General features: G+C 29.7%; 1 protein-coding gene across 3 annotated transcripts in view; it reads right to left on the bottom strand.

Annotated features, from left to right (window-relative positions):
- Positions 1 to 24,143, bottom strand: part of LOC142331127 (uncharacterized) — a 99,009-nt gene that overhangs the window by 27,820 nt on the left and 47,046 nt on the right. The window contains exon 2 of one of the 3 annotated variants that reach the window (XM_075376813.1): positions 3,732 to 5,148. The exons of 1 other annotated variant lie outside the window; for it this stretch is intronic. In XM_075376813.1, the coding sequence (XP_075232928.1) occupies positions 4,138 to 5,148 (1,011 nt within the window). In that variant the 3' untranslated portion in view covers positions 3,732 to 4,137. Of the gene's footprint in view, positions 1 to 3,731; positions 5,149 to 18,692; positions 20,107 to 24,143 lie in introns of those variants that run through there. One more of the 3 variants, XM_075376814.1, reaches the window with a different exon arrangement.

The raw sequence follows: 24,143 nt of genomic DNA, 5'->3' as shown, positions 1-24,143 counted from the left end.
TAGTTGGAATAGCTAGTTGTTTTAGAATTTTTGGAAGAATTTGAAGACCCAGCTTTATCCTACAAGTACCTCACCCAAAAACTTATTTTAGAGCTACCGGAAACTGTTTTTTAATTAAAAAGTCTGATGTGGACACCATATTACTTCCTTGTATTCCGGTTAAATTACATGTTTTTTATTACATTTTTTTTTTCTTATTGAATTATTTATTTATTGTAAAGATTGTTTAACAATCACAGAATAATAATTATTAATAAATCAATACATATAAATTTAAAAAAAAAGTTAAAAAATAACAAGAAAATATCGGATTCTCGCTGATGTGCTTTTCCCTTATAACATCCAAATATTTTATTAAATACAATTTTTTTTAGATATAACTCTGGAACCAATGAAAATAGTACCAGTTATGATATATCGTTGAAAATATCAAAATGAGGGTTTAATACTACAGTTAAGAAAAAGTCCAAAAACCAATTTTTTTGGATTTTGGCTTTTTTAGAACACTTTTGGTCCAGTCGATTGCAATAAAAAGGGAAGGTACACAACTAGATGTTACAACAATCCTAAATCCAAAATTTCAACATTCTACGGCTAATCGTTTTTGAGTTATGCGTGATACATACAAATGTCACACCAAAGCTAGTCAAAATGGATTCAGATTGGTCAAATTGTATATTTCCGTTGAAATCTGAAAACCGAAATTTTTCCCGATTACAATACTTCTTTGTATTTCGTTCAAGGAAGTAAAAAGAAAACAAAGAATTTTTTAAATGAAAAATATTGGGAATAGTAGCAAACCTCTTAGGGCGTATCGGGAAGACATCTAGTTTTACTTTCAACTTATGCCGGTAGATGAACCGAACGTACAAAATCAGATAAATTTTATGGAGATATCAAAACACGTATGTATATATATTTACTTTTTTAATTAATAAAAACATATATATATATATATTTGTTTTTTTATCACACTAGAACTAGATATTTGTATAAAAATTTGCTTACCTTTAAATTCCAGTAAATATTTATTATTCAAATTATTCTGAATTAAATATTCAAAATAGGTGTCTACGAATTTCTGAAATTAAAACTTTTGTCTCTCGCTTTTAGAACTTGAATCTCCCCTTCGTTGTAGTCGAGGTCTTGACTGTTAGCTTATTTACATGTCAAAATTAATATGACCGCTGCATAAAATCTGTTTCTAATATACAGTGTATGTAATTTAGAGGCCACTTATATTTTATTTATTGCGTAAAATTTACTAAGTTTAACATCTATTATGTAAGTTAGTTCTGAATTCGATTTATACCGAATTCCTCAACAAAGCAGTCATCCAATTTTTATAAATTAATTATCAAGAATGGGGGTAAATAATTTGGTGTTTTAAATGAAATAAGATTTCGAGTATACCAGTAATGTAATTTTAACTGTATCTGAACAGAGATATTTACTATGAAAATTATAACTGATTGTAGTGTAGAATTTTTTAACGTATTTTAAATTATGTTTCATTTTTAATTTTTGTATCTGATTATTCTTCTTTTATCATATTAGCACCAAATCTTGCTCACGCATTTAATAAAACTGTATGTGTGTATGTTTATGTATAGGTAACTTGGATAATAATTTATGTAAAAATATACTGAGACAATTGAAAACAAGCGACTATGCGATTCACTATATATCTTATCAGTAAATTTCAAGATACCAATCTAAAATAATAATAATATCTAAACGAATGTACTATTACTTTTAAATAATCATTCTTGCACGAAATATACAGAATTATTTGGCAATGGCTGAAAATCGTTACTCAAAAATTTCCCAAATATGGCTGAGGCAACGAGAATGGATCTTTTATTACAGATTATAAGAAGGTATATTTATATTATTTTTTGCTTCTTTCACGGATACTTTGAAGATAAAATTTGAGTAGTTAAATAAAATTGAGTACGTTACTAGAAAAGTGATTTTCAGGAAATAAAATAAGGTCACCTTCGATTTTTTACGATAATTATGAATTTAGTTACTAAGCTTGCAGTAAATGCCGGTAAAATATTGTGTATTACTTAATAAAGTAAAACTTTACTTTAGTAAAACTTTTAACGATACTGAAAACTCATCTGTGTAGTAACACGGTTGTTGCTATAAGGTGGAACGAGAAGCAGCAATTAACTTATAGCCATATGCCGACCGTTAAGCCTGACTACATCAACGTAATTACTACCTATAAATGCAAACAAACATTCGGAAAAACTACCGATACTGATTTATTGATTCAGACGACAATTCGGCGTAGATTATTTTCCTTTTACCCACTTTCCATCGTATGTTTTCCATCTCACAACACAATTAGATCAGGCTCTTCCGCTGACATTTCACTTGCAAATGAAACGGGCTTCCCTATATCTATCTGGCAGACGGTCGGGCTAGATCAGCCCAATATGGGTTTCAGGGACGGACGATCGCATCGCGGCGCGGTCGTCCGGCTTTCATGAGAAGCGACTCGTGAGAAATGACAGCTCTATCGATCGGCGATCTGACTGAAACCTTTACGGTCCGAGATGAGTATGGGATCTGTCGGTGATGCAAGGCGAAGATATCGTCTTCGTTAATCCAGGATGAATCCGAAGATCGGCTGGGACCCGCCATACTCCAAAGCTATTTGTTTTTCTGCCTTCCGTTAAAGCGATAAAAGAAATCTGAATGAGATAGAAAAAGTTCTGTCTGTTAATAGAAAATGTACAAAAGTATATAGATCCTTATAGGTCGTTTACACGATCCCATCCACGATGCCGCTTTTGGGATGCTTTAGAGCTGAGGTTTGGACTGCTTGCGCGAATCCAAACCTCAGTCGCCTAATGCTCTGGACGATAACTCCATGTACAGAAGATGGCAGTCGTCTGTGGTATTAGAAACCGGTAAGTGCAAAATTTCTGTACTCTTTACCAGACAGGTGATCTGAATGTTTTTAATTCATATAGAGTTTTCTTTAGTAATTAGTTTATTGTACGATTAGAACAGAGTTCAAAAAATTAGCCTTATAATTTTTTTTCAAATGGCTTATTAAGGACCCCCCTCCACCCGGTTCTTAACATTCATTTACACATATTTTATAATAAGATGATATGTATATAAAAGATTATATTGAAATATCCTAACCATTCTAGCGGTAGAAATATGATCGTGTAAACGAACAATAAGAAACTGTGGTGTACAAATGATTTGCACATTTTTTTAGTGCATGTCTTTTTTAACAGGCAGAGCTTCTTTCTATTTCAGAAAATTTAAGAACACTTTGAAAAAATTCTTGTAGAATTACAGATGAGTTTCATCAGTATAATAGCCAGCTCTAATCGTTACTATTTTTTTTTTAAATTTTATAGAACTAATATTAGATTTTATATCTAATAAAACTATTGGAATGCCAATTACTGTCTCGTCTTTGACCATGATGATTTTATTAAAAAAAAAAAAAATAGAGACTGAAAAATGGAAGTAAAATTCAACTCCCACCAGGGTGAGTGTAATCATTTGAAAGGCATTTCTTCCTGGCGATCGGACATTTAAGCAAGAGCATTTATACTTTTCATATTATATTTAGAAATTTTATTCTTTTACAGTAAAAATAACTGTTTAAATATAATATACACATATATGAGATAATATAATGGAAGAAACAGATATTCTATGTCTATTTATAACATTTAATTAATTGCAACAGGTTTATAATAATTTTTTATGATATATGACCAACTTAAAATTAACTTTATTTACAAAATAAAAATTTTATATTAAATAAAAAATAAAAATTACGATCTAATCTATTACATAAATAAATCCGCCGAAGATGTTCTGTTATTTATGTTATACTTATTTATGTATTATAAAATGTTATCACATATTTATTAAAAGTTTAGTTTTATTACTCAAAAAATGTATTAAAGTCCATCTTTTACTGAAATATTTTTGTTTTTATTCTCTCATAATTTTTTAATAAAATTTCCTGTTTTATTTTTTATTTTGGTTCATATTAGTATATTTATGTGAGAATTAGTTTCATCGACAAAATAAAAATACTACTTTTTTTTTATCTTTTTATTATTAATTTTTTTTTTCTTTTGGTTTAGTTTTTTATTGAATTTTAGCTATATCCTCAAAAGTTTCTATATTTATAGGATCAGAAAACTCATCCTTTCTAACGTGAAGTCTTGAATTTCTGTACCAACAATATTTATAACCGGCTTCAGAAGCTCTCCTCTTCGTTTCGTAAAGTAATTTTCTAAAAAATCTAGTTAACGGTTCGTTAATATATACGGGTTTTCTTTCGTCATCCGGATAAAAAATTTGCGAATTCAAATGTATTCTTTTTGCGGCTGTTAATATATCGTTTCTGATCCCTTCGTTTGTAAATTCAATAACTAAAGGTCTTATTTTACCGGGATTCGATCGTATTCTATAAACGGCTTGTATATCGTTATGTTCGATCGGTATTTGTAACGTTTCACTAATTTTTGCAATAATCGCTGGTATATTTTCGTCCGTTCTTTCTGGTAAATCGTGCACGTGTACGTTACGATTCCTATCGAATTTCGGTAAGTCTTCGCCTGCATCTCCTTCCATTCCTGGCGGCGGTTGTACTCCGGTTGCTGGACCGTAATCGTTATATGACGGCGGTGGTGGTGGTGGTGGTGGTGGTGGCGGTGGTTGGGGTGGTGGTGGTTGAGCATAAGGAGGGTTATTGTAGTAAGGATAGCTTTTGTAAGGATCGTAGCCGTAGCCGTAGCCAGGATTATAAACTCTTGGGGGATAACCCGTGGGAGGATATCTTCTTCCATAATCACCACCGCTTCTCGGACGATTATAAGGCGGCACTCCTCTAGACGGTGGTGACCCTTGAGGTGGTGGCTGCCCTTGAGGGGATGGCGGCCCTTGAGGTGGCGGCTCTTGATACGGCGGTTCTTGATACGCTGGTTCTTGAGGAGGGGGCGGTTGATAATCCGGATTCACAGCTTCATCGTAATCTTGAGTAGGCGACGGTGTGGCCTGATTATTCTCGTTAACAGGTTTTTCGGTTTCCGGTGTCGGTTTATTCTCTTCATTTATAGTTATAGCAGGTTCTGTCTGTTCGAATTCTTCATCTGCCTGGAAAGTTCTATAATATCATTAAGTATATCGATATATTAATTTAATAATTGTTATATATTACTCGTCAAAGTTTAGAAAGCTCCCTTGACGCGCCGATGGATATAGATTGCCGTGCCCGCGACTACGACTTTTTGTCGCGTTGAACTGTCCCTACATCGTAAAACATAATATTAGCGGTACCGACATTACTTCATCCACCGTTCGTACAGAACTACTGCGAGTCCTTTGTGTTGACTCTCTAAATTTTGACGAGTAACAGTAATCAGTATTGTTTCGAATATAAGCGACATGTTTTTTTACACTGATACACGATAATAATTTGATACGTGATGTTTGGCTTTCTGTTCCGTCATAGATCTCTCGGTTTATTGCCTATACCCATAGGTAATAAGATATAAGATAAGATTAAATAGAGTACCGATCGAACATAATTAATTTTTTCATCTTAATCATGATAAATGTTTTTTTTTTTCATTATAAAATAAAAATAAATCTTTGTTTCGTTTAATAAACGTTTTGAAATTTTTTTATAAGAATCGGATCTTTCTAAGCGTGGAAAATGTTTTTCCTTACAATATACCTTCGTACAAATATTGCCGTACAATATTTCCTTCGTTTTAAACCTAAGAAATATTTATTAATTAAATATTTATTTCTATTGTTTATATACATTTTTTCGATTTTTATCGGGTAAATTTCATTATGAAAGTGTCTTATTTGTGATTTCACAAAAATATTGGATTCATAACGTTATTGCATTTAGTTCTTAATTTAATTAATTTGCAATGTAATAGAGTTACCAAACTACTTCCAGGCCATTAATTAAAGAAAAAAGTGTGTATTATTCTCCATTTTTGCTGCATTTTTAAACAGATATCCATGTTGTTTTTTTTTACCGCCTTTTTGAAGAAAAGTACGGTTCCTTTTTCCTTCTCTCCCTTAAAATTTTGCTAGTTTTTCACCTGGCAATAACTCAGAATAGCGGGAAATATTGATATTAACAATAATAAGGTTGGAGAAATAACCACCAGGAGTACGAAAATACCATTCATGTATAACATTTTGTGGCTCGAAAATCTCCATAACTATTACATCAAATTCATTGAAGTTTAGTTATGATGTAGTGTTGTATCTGAAGTTGTGCGAATGCAAGTTGTTTGAAGATTGGTCGAGTCGTTCTTTAATTACGTTCTATTTAAAGTCGAGGTTGACTTTGAGGTTATTTTGACTTTGTGTCTGTGTATTTTTCATATGCGCTTAAGCCGTGTCACAGAGGTGAGTGAGTTTAAATTTTATGCTTGTGTGTAGGATCTACTAGTTATTTTTAATTACTTAAAAAATTATGGTTATAATAATAATTTAATTTCCTTATAAACAGAAAATATATTTTAATATTAAATAAATAAAAAAATATATCTCATTAGTTTTCTGATTTTTGAATATTTCTTGAGTAAAAAGTTATACAAAATAAAATAACAAAAAGTCTATCTTCTTGTGCAGAAGCGCGCAAGAGTTTTTTTAGTAAACGTTTTACACAGATGTGGCATTCGTAAGTCAAAGAAATTTTTTTTAAATTACTCCTTTATAGAAACGCGTAACGTGTGTCGTTTTAGACATTTCTTACATCGTATTAAAAATACAGAAATAAAGAACAACTGGACACTTTCTAGGTGATTTTCTAAATGAAATTTTATCTTACATTTCATCAGATAGTTTAATTTTTAAATATCTAATCTTCTCTTTCAACACTTTTTTTAGATTTTCTTTAAACGTATACTTAGAGAAATATAATTAGATTTTGTTTTATTCTGAATTATCTCTTTTTTCAGTGATTCTAATCCAGTTCTTCTATGAAGAAAAGACCTTTTTTAATGAGAAATTAATTTCTAGTTGATGAAACATACTAAGGATTCAAAATCAAAACCTTCTTGATGAAACACTACAACACTACTCGTAGGTTCTTGGGTTCTTAATATGATTTTTGTTTTTACTTGTAGTCGTAGAACAGTTTTGATGATCGGTAGGTCAATATTATATGAAACGGTGAAATTTTTAAGGACACGGAAAAATCAAATAAAAATAAGTCTGTGCCTCATCTTTTTCTCAGCAAAAAAGGTTAATTTATCAACAGAAGCAAGTGTAGATGGTAAAAACGGTAAGATAAATACAAAGGTTATTACGAAAAATCATTTTAAATAAATATTGATAAATACAACAAAAAATTTATAAATTTTCATAAAATGCAGAATTTGGAATCTTCTACTAAATTGTGATGGATTTTAAAGTATTTATAATATTGGCCGATCAGGTTAGCATTGCCTCCAATTCAATTCTCGGTGTTGTCATTTACACAAATGTGTTCTTGTCAGCGCAATAGTGAAATATGGTAATTGGCATTTGGTCGTACAACTCTCTATTATCCGTACTGTGGTCTTAATACTGTCGTACATTAACAACGAGACTGGATTTTTTTTAGGCTCAAAAGAGTTTTACACGATTCATTTTTATTTATTTTATTGTGATTTTTCTTTTCTTTTATTTCTTTTAATCTTATCTCAAAAATACATTACACTAATAAAAATATAAGAAGAATACACAGAACGTTTTGTATAGATTTGTAATAAAACAGCAACAATTTTTAAATGTTATAGCGAAATCAGAAAAGAAAAACAATCCATATCCATGTCGTAATAAATTGGGTTCATTATTCACCAACTTACTGATAAATTAAAATTTTTAAAAAAAGCTAACTATTAAAAACAATGAAGAAAAAATCATCTTGCAATGACACAACTATCCAAAGTAGATAACCAGCTACTGAAACTGTTCATTCATTAAACAGTTTTCCAATTTTCCTCTCCAGTTTTTATTAACGCGTTTTACAGTTGATTTCCACTGATCAACGTTACAGTAAAAACATTAAAAAAATAATTTTTTTTTTATAGGGATTAGACACTGACTGTACAATTGGACACTGACTGTACAATAGCAGGCACGGTTTGCCTGCTATTGTAATCGAATAGTCATTTTTCACGTGTGTTTTTAAGTTGATCACGCGTTACTGATCAATTTTACGTAAGGTTTTATTATTGAATCATTTATCGTTCGAATGTTTTGATGTTTCTTCTATTCCGTACTTATCTTTTAATTTCAACATAACTATTACATTTTACTAATTAGTTAATAGTACAATAATTATTATCGTAAGGAAGTAACATTGTCCTTTTTTATAATTCATAAAATTATTCTGTCGTTAATTTTTAAATTAAGGCTTGTATTCGAAACAAAACAGCATTTTTTTAACTCTAAATAATAATAATAATAATGATACGTTCAAATGAAAAACATCTGACAAAAAAAGAAGAAAAAACATTTAATTCTATATAGAAATTTAAAAATTTTCGACGGTCAGTTCCAGTTTGGCGATCATTTTAAAATAAATTGCTATTTCAGTTCTCGATAAAAATAAAATATATTTATTTACATATAGTATATGTATAATCTAAAGACTGGTCCTCCCTAATACCTACCTCTACTTGCCTCCTCTACACCACTCTTACAACCCGACATGCGGAAAACGTGCTACTGGTTGCCACAAAAGTAATGCGTACATGCTATTTAAAAATAATTTTCATAAATAACTACGCCACATTAAAGAAAACCGCAATATTATAGCCTACAATAAATAAACAACTCGTTCCATATACTTTTGTATTAAGTCATTATTACTGTTTACTTATAGCAAAACCTTAGTTTAATATATTTGAAAAAAATACTTTCAAGAGATAAATATAAAATTACTTCATATACATCTTGAACAAAACTTTAGGCGTAAATAATTTTATTTGTAATAACGAATTACTAGAACATATTTCGTTACTATAATAGTGACGTCACAATTAGAAACGGTGCAAGTTATTGCAAATTAATTGATGTGACGTTTGGAATACACTACTATGCTGCTGATCTGTGAAGACGTCGATGAGTGAAGTTAAGAGCAGTGTTGGGGATGCCATAGCGTATTATGGCATCCCTTTAGATATTAGATCCGCCTTTAGATATTATTACATACAGTATAGCACACGAGACATAGCAGTTGGCGAGGGGCAAACTTTCAGCTCTCATGCTGTATATGATTATGTTGTAATAAAAAGATTTAATGATTTCTTATAATTATTATGCTTATTATCTGAAATTTAAACAGTAATTAAATGGCGTTATTAACAAACAGTAGCCTTTCATCCTAGCATAACGTATCATATTATCATCGCATACAAAATTAATTAAGGGTGTACTTATTTAGATAATAAATGCGTATATTAATAACGATAAAGCACGTTATTTTTAATTATTTTATCAAATATTGATAGAAGAACTTTAGTAGAGTTCAGCGTCACTTCGCTAGACCTCCATGACAGAAGCGTCTCTGCCTTTCATCCGGGAGGTTCTGGATTCGAATACCGATCAGAATTGCACATCCCATACGCTATAAAAAGCATTTATCATTATGGAACTGTAATTGAATATCAGCGTGTTGTTTCTAAATAAATTATTGTATAAACGGAAAGATATAAACAAAAATTTAATTAATAGATTTAGTTACATGCACGTTAATTTACTGAAGATAACAAGAAAAAATGTCATGCTTTTAATGCGTGTGATTCCAGACATGATGAAAATTGAATTGAAATTGAAATTCATAATTAAACATTCAAGATATTAAATCGATGTCGTTTTGGTAGTTTGAAGTTACAAACTAGTTTGTTCTTAGCAGCAAACATGTTAAATATTGTCGGATAAAAGTTTATGTGGTCAGGTCAACACTATGACGAAATTAGGGTTAAATTTAATAATATTTTATATAAATTTTCTTATCATTATATTTCATAAAATATATTATCGAATAGTTAAACTCTTTCTTTACTGAAATGTTAGTTCTTTAAGAGATATAATTTCCATTTTCAGTATGTAAGCGAAGAATATTGTCTCAAAATATTTAAAAAAAAAAAAAATATATATATATATATATAGTTATTAAAAGAATAAAACTGATGTATATAGTCTAGGAAATATGTACGTTCTAGAAAATTTTAATGGATGTACAAAATATTTTGCATTTACCAAAATATTAAAGATCAGTATTTGCAGTAGTATTTAGTAAATAAATGTAATTTTTGGTTTGAAAATCTACTCCTTGCAGTCTGTAAACAAATTAAACTATGTATTTTTTTTCGGGAGACTCAAACCGATTTATTTGTTGTTATGGCGTAATTTTATGCATTTATGTTTCATGTTTTACTTAGTGAACTAAAAAGTAGTCCCATCACTCAGTAATTAATTACTAAATTCTTATATTTTATTAAAATTCATATATTGGTATGAGATGGATAAAATAATGTGGAGGATGTTAGTACGACTGGTACTGGAGTGGGGAGGACTGAAATTGCTTGCACATTTGAGTCGATGTCGAGCATCGGCTTTTGAACAAGGTTGTTAAAATTCTGTTAACTATTGAAGAACGTTTAGTAATGATGTAAACGAAATATTTAGAGACGAAATATTGTGTGTCGGCGAAAGTTCAGGGAGAAATTTGAAAAGGAAAACCAGTGAAAAGTGTTATGCAGAAGTTAATGAAAACACCTCATGAAACAGATTCTGAGTTAGACATGAAACGTGCTCGACACGGGTCCGTTTTAACAACGCAGGTCATACAGGAGGTTAAAGTAACAGTGACAAGATCTCTTCCTTAACCTTTGCGGAACTAAGCCGGGTAAAGAATATTTCTTTAGGTTCAACCCACACTGCAGTGAGGACTATTTTGTAAATGTCTGCCTATAAACTACTAATTATATACTAAACAAAGCGATCGGGCCTCTTAATTTGAATACTCTAAATTATTGTTTGGAAACACTATTTCCTCGAAACTGCCTAGTGTTTGAAACTTTTTTGATAAGTGCTATGACTGGTAATATTTGTAGGCAACCTAATAAGAGCCAGTGTTTTTAACAGCCGGGTTGTCCTGAACCCCAACAAAGGTTAATCGGTGATCTCTATTGCAAAACATTTACCCTTCTCCTGTTTTGAGGCAGGATAATCTCAAAATTGAAAAAAATTTGCAAATTGTAAAAAATATTTAAAGTGAACAGGAATTTTTTTTTTAAATTAAATTTTAAAATTACGATTTTTTTCACAATTTGTTTATATAAATTTTCGTTTCAGCCTTTTATAATTTCAGCCATGACAAGAATTAAAAAAAAAAATGATTAACATTTTAAATACCTTCATAAAAACTAATTTATTGAATCCACTAAAATGTTATTTGGTAACACAAGTGTGAAATATGGCTGCGTAATATTACTTCTGTCAAATATTAATAAACAAGTATATTTTCCAACCCAAAGATTTGATTCATTATAACACAGCGTGGTAAGATTATCCCTTATTTATTTTGTTTTTTACCTCGTTAACACTATATTTTATCTGCAAGTGTTGTAAAAAAAATTTTATAATTTTATTAGATTATTTATTTTTTCTAGTTTATAAATTGTCAGATGTCATTTGAACATTTCATTAATTAAACAAAATTTAAAAAAATATATAATAATTTTTCTAATTTAAAATAATAATATACAAGTAAAATAATTTATTTGCTTACGCTTAGATACATTACCTTTTTTAGCTTCGATAAATTCCATAAACCGTAACGGTTATAAGCTATCTGACGTTAATTACAAACCATTTGAGAGTAGTATAACCTTTATCTAGAGTAACTGGCTTGTGTCAGACTTAATAAAAAAAATAAATAACTGCATATCACCGTCCAAACTGCACCAAAATTCAAGACTACAAAAGATATTTTCATTGTTCAATACAGTTATTAGTTGTGCATCATCAGACAAAGGCAACTCTGATTTGTACCTTTTACATTCAGGTTTTCAGCAGGTACTTTACTTTATCACAGTCATAAGGAAAACCAGGACAGATTGTGTAAAGCCAGAAATTAATGTATGCTTTTATAATGCATTATACAACTACCTTAACTCGGTACAGAAACTTTACCTTTTTCATCTAATATTGTTGTATACCAATTTTTCGACCTCTTAAATTTTAATTGAAGTTAAAAATTGTATAATTTTTAATTAATAATACAAAAATTACATTCTATTTTTAATAATTCATGAAAATATACGTAATGTGAGAATGTGTTTTTTTAACACGCTTTGTAAACTTATTTACGCGATTCACTTATATTTCTAGTTATAACTGCTTGTTAAGTATTATGATGCAATTTGTTTAACTAGTCTGTATACACGCTCGGCGAGTCCATTAATGTAATCTAATAAAATAATTTATTCTGTTATAATAAATTCTCATATTAATTAAATGTAATTCTTTTTTTTGTAGTTAATCTCTTGATTTATATAATGCCTTTTTTAATTCCTTTCTGTGGTACATTAACTTTACCGTCATAATTCCTTTCTGTGGCGCATTAATATTTTAACTTTACCGTCATATTTTTTACACCCTAATTCTTTAATTATTTATTTAACGTTTTATATTATTTGTCTATCGTTAAATGTTTTACCTTTTACATTAACTTTTACTATTAAATTTACATAACTTGTGAAGCCTAAATATATATGACTTAATAATTTTTCTTGTAATATTAAAACATTTTTTTCTCACTCTTATCAGCCCAGTTATTTACGTAATTTTTCTATAATACAATCCTTTTATTCTTTTTTTTTCTTTCATATAATTCATGATTAGTTTTATCAACCACCCCTTCACTGCATTTAGTTAATTTTACAGCTACATATTTCTAACGATAATTATTGCTAAGTAAATAAATATGTATTAGTTATTAAAGTTTAGAACGTTTAAAGCTTTAGGCGCGCAGAACTTCTATCCGGATGTTTATAGTAGTTTTGACACAGCTAATAGTGCAATGGAGAGGGTAGTGTAACTCGACAGGACATTATAAGTAGCATAGTCAGTCGCTTTATTGTATTCGTGTTAATAATCTTGTGTACTTCGTTTTCATGTTTTATAAACAGAATTTTTCAATACTCGTGTGTAACAGTTTTTTTCTGATACAGCGTTTTTCATTCACGCTTACCTCAAACAAAATCTAAATGCAGATTATATCGAGAAGTGATTTTAAAAAGTCAAAATAAATATTTAATAATGAACGTTTACAAGAAAATAACTGTAAAAAAAATCGAGTAATATTACAGAAATTCAAGCTTGCTTAGCTGATGTTTGCGATATATTTACCTATACGGTGATAACGTTATTCCAGGATCAAATAAATTGATAGAAAATTAAAATTTCAGTTCGCCCGAAAAATTTCGTAAAAGAATGAAAAAGAAAGTTAATATCAATAGCATTCGAGACGTGGGTTTAAGAAATATTTTGTACAATTTTCATATTTGGTATAAAACATTGTCGATATTAAAGAAACGTTATTACCTGTTTTAATTTCTATTATCGCGACCTGCCGACAATTTCACATACGAAATTTTATGGAATATTCTGAAGAATATAGTTTTCAGTCGGAAGAAAAATAAAAATAATGGAAAAGTTTTGGTATAAAACTGTGTAAATTTCAAACGAAAAAATTTATATAAAACTATTGAAAATTTACGGATGGAAAGAAAGATCGATTATTTTTACGGACGAGCCATTCGCTCAACGCACATTAGAAGTTACTATCGGACTGTTGATGTTATTAATGGTTCAAAAAATCCGTATTTAAAGGAATAAGCTGATACTAGAACATGCCGGCAGTATTGCAGGAGAAATTCCGAATGAACTTTTGATTCTTAAATCGAACTAGAAGCAAACACAATACCAGGATAACGTAAATATTGAGAACTACGAAAAATGGCTAACGAATAACGGAGATATTAATAATACCAAATTTTCCCAATCGTTCAGTTTTGGTTACCGACATCGCTAGTTATTTTAATGTAGAAAGGTGCTATAATATAAGAAAGGCGCTAAATTCAAATCGCAGAAAACAAGAACGGTTAGAATGGGTACAGCGCAGAAATATTCCGTGATCAGCAGATATGTTAAAAACAAAATGTGTTTCGGTTACAAATTATTAAGATTGCTACCGTAGTTCTCTAGATTCAACCTTCTTTCTTTTTCTTGTTTAGCCTCCGGGAATTACCGTTCAGGAATTACTTCAGAGGATGAATGAGGATGATATGTATGAGTACAAATAAAGTGTAGTCTTCTACAGTCTCAGTTCGACCATTCCTGAGATGTAGTTAATTGAAACCCAACCACCAAAGAACACCGGTATCCACGATCCGTATAAAAGTAACTGCCTTTACTAGGACTTGAACGCTGGTACTCTCGACTTCCAAATCAGCTGATTTGTTAAGACGCGTTCACTACTGGACCAACCCGGTGGGTTTCTAGGTTCAACCTGATTGAACTGATTTGGACGTAAATAAGAGGTTTCAGTTGCAGAAAAGAATTATGTTGGTAAAATATAATAAATGTTTGAGAAACAATTTTCTGAATTGTCGTTTTAATACAGAAAATATAACACAGTTATTACGAGACAGGCAGATTTGTCGGCATATAAACCAATATTTTTACAACAGTTAACAATAATACAGAAAAAAAGTGACGATAGCGTAGATGAATGTAAGTCATCAGACCGTGACAATAATCATACCTATATAGATACAATCCAGATACTTAAAAATTTAATCACATTTAAAAGAGCACTCAAACTTTAAAATATTTGAAAATTTTCCTAGGCACTCCTAATAAACCGATTTAAATTTTTCAAAACGTATTTGAAAGTTTGAGTGCTCTTTTATATTTGATTAAATTTTCAAGTATCTAGAAACTTTATTTCAGGCTCTACACAATTTTGAAAATCGCATTTTTTTAAAATCTGGATTGTAAAATTATTGTGCAAAAACTGGCTGACTGATTTTGTTGAAATTTGGCGTCTTGCGTTTTTTGTTTGTCAGTCATTTGGCTCGTTTGATGCAGCTCTCCATGATTCCGTATCTAGTGCTAGACGTTTCATTTCAGTATACCCCCTAAATCCTACATCACTAACAATTTGTAACAACAGATGTAACAAAAACGTGTAGGAGACGTTTGGAATGTCCCCCTACAACGTTTAGAAACATTCCAAACGTTGCCTGCCAGCACAATTTTTCCCTTCTACCGGTCCCTCTAATATTAAAGCGACTATTCCAAGATGCTTTAACATGTGGTTTGTCTCTTCTTTTAACCATATTTTTCCAAATACTTCTTTCTTCATCTATTTGCCGCAACACCTCTTCATTTGTCACTTTATCCACTCATCTGATTTTTAACATTCTCCTGTAGCATCACATTTCAAAAGCTTCTAATCTTTTCTTCTCAGGTACTGTGATCGTCCAAGTAAAAACGTTCCATATAAAGCTACGCTCCAAACATATACTTTCAAAAATCTTTTCCTTACGTTTAAATTAATTTTTTATGTAAACAAATTATATTTCTGACGAAGGCTCGTTTCGTCTGTGCTATTCGGCATTTTATATCGCTCCTGCTTCGTCCATCTTTAGTAATTCTACTTCCCAAATAATAAAGCTCTTCTACCTCCAAAATCTTTTTTCTTTCTATTTTTACATTCAGTGGTTCATCTTCGTTATTTCTACTACACTTCATTGCTTTCGTTTTGTTCTTGTTTATTTTCATGCGGTAGTTCTTGCGTAGGACTTCTTCCATGCCGTTCATTGTTTCTTCTAAATCTTTTTTACTCTCAGGTTAGAGTTACTATATCATCAGCAAATCGTAACATCTTTATCTTTTCATCTTGTACTGTTACTCCGAATCTAAATTGTTCTTTAACATCACTAACTGCTAGTTATATGTAAATATTAAAAAGTAACGGGGATAGAGAACATTCTTGTCGGACTCCCTTTTTTATTACGGCTTCTTTCTTATGTTCTTCAATTATGTTGCAGTTTGGTTCCTGTAAATGTTAGCAATTGTTCTTCTATTCCTGTATTTGAACCCAATTTTTGTTTTAATTCTAATCATTTTATTCCAGTCAACGTTATCGAACGCCTTTTCCAGCTCTATAAATGCCAAGTATGTTGACTGGTTTTTCTTTAATCTTCCTTCTACTGAGCGCTAAAATTGCTTCCCTTGTTCCTACACGTTTCCTCAAACCAAATTGGTGTCTTCACCTATCACTTCTTCCAGTTTCCTCTCAATTCTTCTGTACAGAATTCTAGTTAAGAATTCGTGTTGCTTTATCATATCAAAGAGCCTTTGAGGAAAAATTTTAAGGTTCTATGTATAATATGTGCTCGAAAAAAATTTCAAAAATATCTTGTTTTTTTTTCATTTTTTTGTCAATTATTACTATTTTTGCATCAATAATAACTCATTTTTTCTATTGATGATATTGTGTGTAAAATTTAAAAATGAAACGTTTTTCTTCTTCGATCTTTTCTCTAAAATGAACAGTTATCGAGTTATCTTGAGAAATTGAGAAAATAAAAGAATATTGTTGCAATTTTTTTTACATTTTGTTTAATAAAATTTTAAATACACCTTCTTTAACCGGCGCATACCGAAATAATCATTTCTGATGATATTTCGGAAGCATTTAAGCAAAAATTAGCGATCATATAAAAAAACAATACCGCCATAGTCAGAGCAAAAGGAGGAAGAGCCATGATGTTACCGGAACATCTATACGTAATTTACTTACGTTATGACGTCATATGTACACTTCATATTGTATTCAATGGAAGTGAGTAATTTTCTAAAAAAAAATCAAGATTATTTGAATTAAAATTTTATAATTTTTTTTTTAATTTTAGTTTAAAAAAAAAATACATTAACTAGAACGTCCCTGACAAAAATTTATTTTCGTCTTAGGAAAAATAAAAATCCTCTAAAAGATTAAAAAGTTTTAAAATGTTAGTAAACCTTGCTTTTTGTGTTTTTTTCTTCTGCATATATAAAAAAAATAAAATAAACACTAAAGAATCATTCCTTTTTTATGGTGCTAATGATTTTTCTTCTTTTTTTAATAAATCAACGATTTAATTTTTTTCATGTAATTATAACTGTTATATATAATTTTACATGTACGAACACTTCTCACATATACGTATATTTAAATAACCAGTATTAAAATATTTAAATTACCTTAATTTATTACTTACGTACAGATGATATATTTTTTTATTCAACGTTTGATGCGTTTAAGAGCTAACCACCACCGTTTTTGGAGCATTTATACAATAGAAGGTACGAGAAATTATAATAAAACGGTCAAATGTACAAAATATTTGACGGTTTTATATTTTGATAGGAAAAAAATAACGGACACTACGAAAAAGCAAAGGTTAAGAATGTTCTTCGGACATCTTGTCCGAACGAGTGAAAACAGGTTAACTAAGAAAACGTTTGATTTCTTCTACAATTGGAAAACGGAAATAAACTGGATTAAAGACATTATAAAAAAAATTTAATTTAAAAATACTTTTTTTTAAATTATAATTATGATTTTAGAGGATTTCCATGAAAGAAATACCAGAAAAAACGGTCGAAAGAATGCGGAAAGAATGAAAAGGTTAGTTCTGGAAAGAAAGAAAACAGTAAAAAACAAAAAGGAAACGATGGAGCGTGGAAAGCGGCTCTAAAGCAGCCAAAATCGAAAAGAAAAAAACGGTCAAATTTTTAAAATTATTAAAATTTCTATGGAAAATATACATATATTTTTTCCTTACAAAGGTTTTCTACTTCGATTGAACAAATGCTCTGAAAATGATATCTAGACGTCGAAAGAGAAACTAAAATATAGTCAGGTCAGTGTATCAAAATATTTACCTTATAGTAACGTTTTTCCAGTGGCAACGTTATCAGCCAAAAAAAAAGAAATATTTACATATTTAACTGTTGATATAACATTTTCATGTTATTTTTTATTACTATTGTTTCTTTTTTGCGGCTTTTGTGCAATTTTTGTACTCTTTATAATAATTATAGATTAATCTGCCTTCTTAGGAATTATGATAAATCTTTTACACATTTTAATCCTATCGGATCAATATATTTTTTATTAGATTTTATATTTAAATTTTTTTTAATCTCATAAATGTAATCGGACTACAAAGATGTATTTTGATACACTTTACTAAATTTATTTTTGTGGTTCAGAAATTTAGACGCTTTAAAATGATTTAAATAATATTATAAGAAAACATAAGTTATTCGTATTTTTATATAACAATGTACTTTCAATGTAAAAATTTATTAAACTCATTTCATATACGGGGATATGCTTTTATACAATTAAAAATTTTGTTTAACTTTTTTCACGGTAATTATATTAATATTATGTCTTTTAAACACTATTAGTCAAGAATTAATGAGTTTAAAAATGTATATATTTCACGAATTTATTCCTTACGGTGTATAACTGTTTAAAGTAAATGTGGTGAACTATAAAATATTTATAGAATTAAAAAAGATATTGTTTTTATTTTAATTTATAACTCATTTACATTTCGTATAAAATTTCTTTCTTTGGTCTAATTAAAACTATATTACACCAAATATTATAACTATAAATTACAAAGGTTTATGTAACTTTTGTTTTTAATAAATTTGATATTTTATGTTACGTTATATTGAATGGAAAACCAACACATTTTTCTGTAATTAAGAGTTTTCGGGAAAATTGTGGCGTTGATCTACATTTTTTTTTTCATATTTTTAGTAAGATTTTGTTTAACTATAATACACTTTTCAGAGTTTTTTTATCGTTGGCAACATTAAATTATTTTAACTTTATTGAAGATACATCGAAAGTTGACAAGAATTATTATTACTTCAATGAGATTTTATAATTATTTTGAAAAATAAAATTTTAACAAAATATATGTATGTATATTTTTTATTATGAAAGTGTTACGTTAATGAAAATTTATTAATGAAGCGTGTATTACTTTATAAAAATTACTCATAATAATTTAATTAAACTATTTTCGTTTCTAATTCTTCAAAGGTTCTTATAGTAATCGGTTCGCTTTCTTCATTTTTTCTAACTCTTACTTCAGAATTTCTAAACCATACGAATTTATATCCTCGTAACTGAGCACGTTTCTTGGTTTCGTAAAGTAATTTTTTATGATAACGGGATAACGGTTCGTTGATATAGACCGGTCTGCTGACTTCATCTTGATAAAAATCATCGGCGCTTAAATGAGCTCTTCTCGCTGCCATAATAATTCTATTGCGAAGCGAACGGTCGTGGAATTCTATGATAATCGGCCTTATTCTTCCCGGTGTCGCGCGAATTCTATATACCGCTTGAATATCGTGAGGTTGAATATCGATTTGTAAAAGGTAGCTTATTCTTTCGATTATAGCGACCATATCTTCTTCGGGTCTTTCCGGTAAATCGTTTATCTGGATATTTCTTTCTCTTTCGTAAGTAGGCATATCGGTTTGTTGCTCATACGGTTCGTTTTGCATACCCGTGTTGAATTCATTATTTATTGTCTTATCTTCTGCTGGAGGTTGATCTTCTGCCGGCGATTGTTGAACATTCGCTTCCGCTTCTGCTGCCGCGTTTTGGACGTTCGCTTCCGCTTCTGCTGCCGCGTTTTGGACGTTCGCTTCCGCTTCTGCTGCCGCGTTTTGGACGTTCGCTTCCGTTATTGGAGAAGAGTCCGTCGCTTCTTCGGTGAAATTATGAGACTTTAAACCTTCGGCAAAAGGAAACGGCGTTTCGGTCGTCGTCTCTGAAGTACTCTGTGAAGGCGTCGTCGTCGACTTCGTAGTTTTCTTTTGACTCGAGTCATCGTCGCTTTCATTTGAAGATGAAGAAGACGCTGTGGAATATCGGTGGGAAGCCGATGAGGATGAAGATGATGATGATGATGATGAAGAATCCGACGAAATACCTTTAGCCTGAAAAATCCTTTTTCTTTGGAATTATTCGGTTTTTATAAATGAACATTTATTATATTTTTAGCTTAATTTTATACGACTTTTAATTTATCGATCGCATTAATCTCGGTTTAATTTCTGAAAATCAGAAGCTTAACTTAAACCGTTAAAATATTTTATCTTAATTATAATAAATAACAGTAATTTTAAAAGACAAAACATACAGCCGATTTTTATTTCAAATCATTATTTCTTTTAACGCAATAGGAAAGGATTATTTTTTGTAATTTCGTTGTGTTGTATATAAGGCTGCAATAATAATAATAAATTCCTAGAGAAATTTATTAATTTAGCAGCTAAAAAAATAATCGACACGAAGACTGAACTATTTTGTTCTATTATTTAATCTTATACAAGATAGGTCGGTAATATTAATCAAATAAAAAATAATCTAAATTAATTAAGAAAAAACCTACTTCCACGCTTTTCAAATTATACAGCCTGTAAAACTTACATTCTCTAGCGACGTGGTAAATATTTTTTTGTTTTTTGTTACCTAGGTTATGTCTGGCCTCCTCCTTCCTCAGAAACGCTAAAGATAAAACTAAAACCGTTGATAAAACAGGCATTTATGAATCGATTATTTTATGAAGACATTAATTATAATTTATAATAAGTAGGCCGAACTAAAAAAAATATTGAAATACAGGTAAAATAAGATTTCCCTCGTTGTTAAAGTAAAATACCAAAGAAATCGGTCGTAACTTATAACATACCGTGGAAACCAGTGTCAAAAATACGATTAGTTTTTTTACTAATAATTAGAGGCTTTTAAGAGATTTACTTAATAAACGGGAACTGAATAATTTATTTTATCGACAGTGAACTTCAATATTGAATAACGATAGAAGATCGATCGATATCTAATAGCCTCTTAAAATTTTAAATCTATTATAGACTATTTTTTTTTTTTGGAACGTTTTCAATCGAGAACAATTAACGGTTATCTCTTCCCTTAAATTTTGTTCACGGGAGGAATATTTCTTTACTTGATTAAAGTTTCACTCTATCTCTAGTTTTTAAAAAATAAATGTTGATCTTATCCAAACTTATTTGTGAAATGTGGTGGACAATCTGCGATGGATTTTTCGACGATTATGTGTTTTTAAGCTAAATTTGTGTATTCGATTGGTATATCCCTAAAACAACAATAGTTTTACTTATTTATTTTTTTTTTTACTTTTATTTTTAAAAAACTGTTTAAAAATTCGGATTTTAGTGTTTTTAAATTATCAATATATACGTATATACTTTATCAATGCGTAACAAAATAATCAAACTATAAAATTAAATATGTGGTTTAAGATTTTACGAAAGATTTTTATAAATTATTTTTAAACTTATCCTTGTTCCCTTGTTTATTTTAACAATCGTAACACAACTTTTTAGTTGTATTATCTTCTTGTAAAATTAAGATTAACTAGAGTAACGTTTGGAAAAAAATGAATTACGGAATTGGATCCTAGTTTTTCAATATCGTTAACTAAATACCAGTACGATTTTCTCCCTCTATAAATTTACTCTTTCCTAAAATCAAAGATATAATTCGATAACTTTTGTTTTAAATCTGCGCTTCCGTTCAGAAGTTACTGTTGAAAAAGTAAATGCAACCTTACATTTTTCTCAAGTAAAAATAACCTGCCTAGTTGTTTTTAATAATAAAATAACAGTAAGTATCAAGGAATTTAATGGATCTCAAATGAACTGAAAATTTATGAAATCTCTTAAAATGAAAAATATCAGAGAAAACTATTGGCAAGTTTCAGGTCTTTATATGAAGAATCTGAAACTGGAACCGTAATAATAATTTAAAGGAAAACGTGGTTCAAAGTGATATTTTATATACGAAAATATATACAAAAATTTAATCGACATTTAGTAATGGGTAATTTTTTAATTAAATAAACCTTAAAACAAAAAATTGTTTTTTATTCTGTCTTCGATTATGGTGGGTGGCTTAACGATTAGGACTGGGATTTTGTGTACTATCAATAATTTCCAGAGATTTGTTTCATTTCATCTTATTTTTCAATGGATTTATTTATCGAATTAAGAAAACACTAATTCATTTTTATTGTTATTTCTTTGTAAAATTGAACGCTTAAATAATTATTGGCTTTTTTTCTAATATTGAAATGTTCAAATAGTCCTAAAATTTAATAAAGGAATTGATGTACAAGTAAAGTAAAACCAGTAAAGTAACTTACACGCCCATCCCCGAATTTTTTTTAAGGGCTTTTAGAAATATCGACCGAATTATAAATTATTTCACCAGACCATCGCCGGAGGTAAATGGAAAATAATTACGTATCACCTCTGTAGTTGCACACAAGTGAAGGACGAACGGTGAGGAAGAGAGAGAGATACTGGAACGGAACTTTTGAGTTGCGGATATGGAGAAGGTAAGCTGAACGAATAAATTGTAGAATAAGGAAGTAATGAATAGGATTAAAGGAGAAAGAACACTTTTGCGGGAAGTGCACTAAGGAAAAGAAAACCGGTAGGCCATGCGGTTAGAAAAAGAAGAATCTTGACAACTGCATCGGAAGGGTAGATAGAAAGAGAAAGGAAAAAAATAAATGAAGTTAATAAAATATGAAGTTATTTTGAAGTGATGAAGTTAATAGATGAGGTGAAGATTGAAAACTACAAGGGGACGAAGGAGAAGGCTAGGAAAAGATACGGATGAAAACACCAGTGACGTAAGGGACCTGCCGCCTGCCAGAACATCAGATGTTGATATATCTCACCATTTCCCACAAAAAAGCTGCTTCGCACAAAGCTTCCGCACAAAAAACTAGTATTTGTGTTTGTTTTAAAAATTAATATCTTGATAATTAAATAAAAACTTCATTAAAATATTATAGGAATACTTTAAGTACTTAAAAAAATTATTTTTATAAAGCTACTGATTAATTTTCACCACCGTCGTGAACGATGGTCGTCTCCGATTATAGACGATTACCGTCCTCTGTGAACGAGAAATCTCTGTTTTAGGGTTTAAGGATATGGTATTCTCAAGTGATAATCGCAGTAAATATCAAACGCTTGTACTAATAACGAATGGATACATTTGACAGATAAATAATTTTTTTTTTGTAAATATCTCCAATTACAATATTAGAAGACATAGATCATAAGATGTTCTAAAAACAGTGCCGAAATTGTAAAAGATAATAAGCATCCCATCTCAGGGTTTTTTAAGGAAAGTAAACATTTTTAATGGTTCTCTTTTATTAAATCAAATATAAAGTGTAATATCTCCCTAAGAACCGGCGTTATACAAGGTTGGACCACGAAAACGTATCCTCGTCAGAATATGGAATATTAAAAAGAACATTAAGATCATAAGTTTGCGCACAGGATATCGGTATGGAAAATTGGGGAAAAACATACATTCCTGCCTAAGAACTCCTCTTCAGTAAGTCAAGTGATCGTCCTTCTCTCCCCTTTCGATCTTACGTAGATTATTGTAGACAATGGCTAAGCTACTTTTCGTGGCCCACTATGCAGTTAACTACATTACTGTCAGAAAATCCAATTTTAATTTAATGAAAGTTACCAAACAAGAAGAAAATCAAACAAGAAGATTTATAACTGTGAAGTATTAGATAAATGTAACCGTTACTATCCTGAAGTAATAGATCATATATTCTACTGTTAATCTGTAGATATGGTAATTTTTTATTTATTACGAACACTTTAAATAGTTTAGAAATAAATATATATTTTATTTTACTTCATCATTTTGTAAATGTTTTTATTAAATCTAACATTAATAAATTTAAAAAATTGATCAACCGTTAATTAATACAACCTTAAATGAATAGAAACGTAACAAGAAATACTAAGGCAATTTTGTTGCCTTAAAAATATACTGAAATATACTGTCGATAAAAATTGAATTTTTTATCGATTAGAACTTTATGACGATTTAGTTCGTCGGGATAACCGTCCATTAAATTTCAAATTTTTACCGTATTTCACGTATTTTAATT

Source organism: Lycorma delicatula, chromosome 10 (genome assembly GCF_047948215.1).
Source record: "Lycorma delicatula isolate Av1 chromosome 10, ASM4794821v1, whole genome shotgun sequence".
NCBI classification, from domain to species: Eukaryota; Metazoa; Arthropoda; class Insecta; order Hemiptera; family Fulgoridae; genus Lycorma; species Lycorma delicatula.
This window is presented reverse-complemented; position numbering and strand designations above follow the sequence as displayed.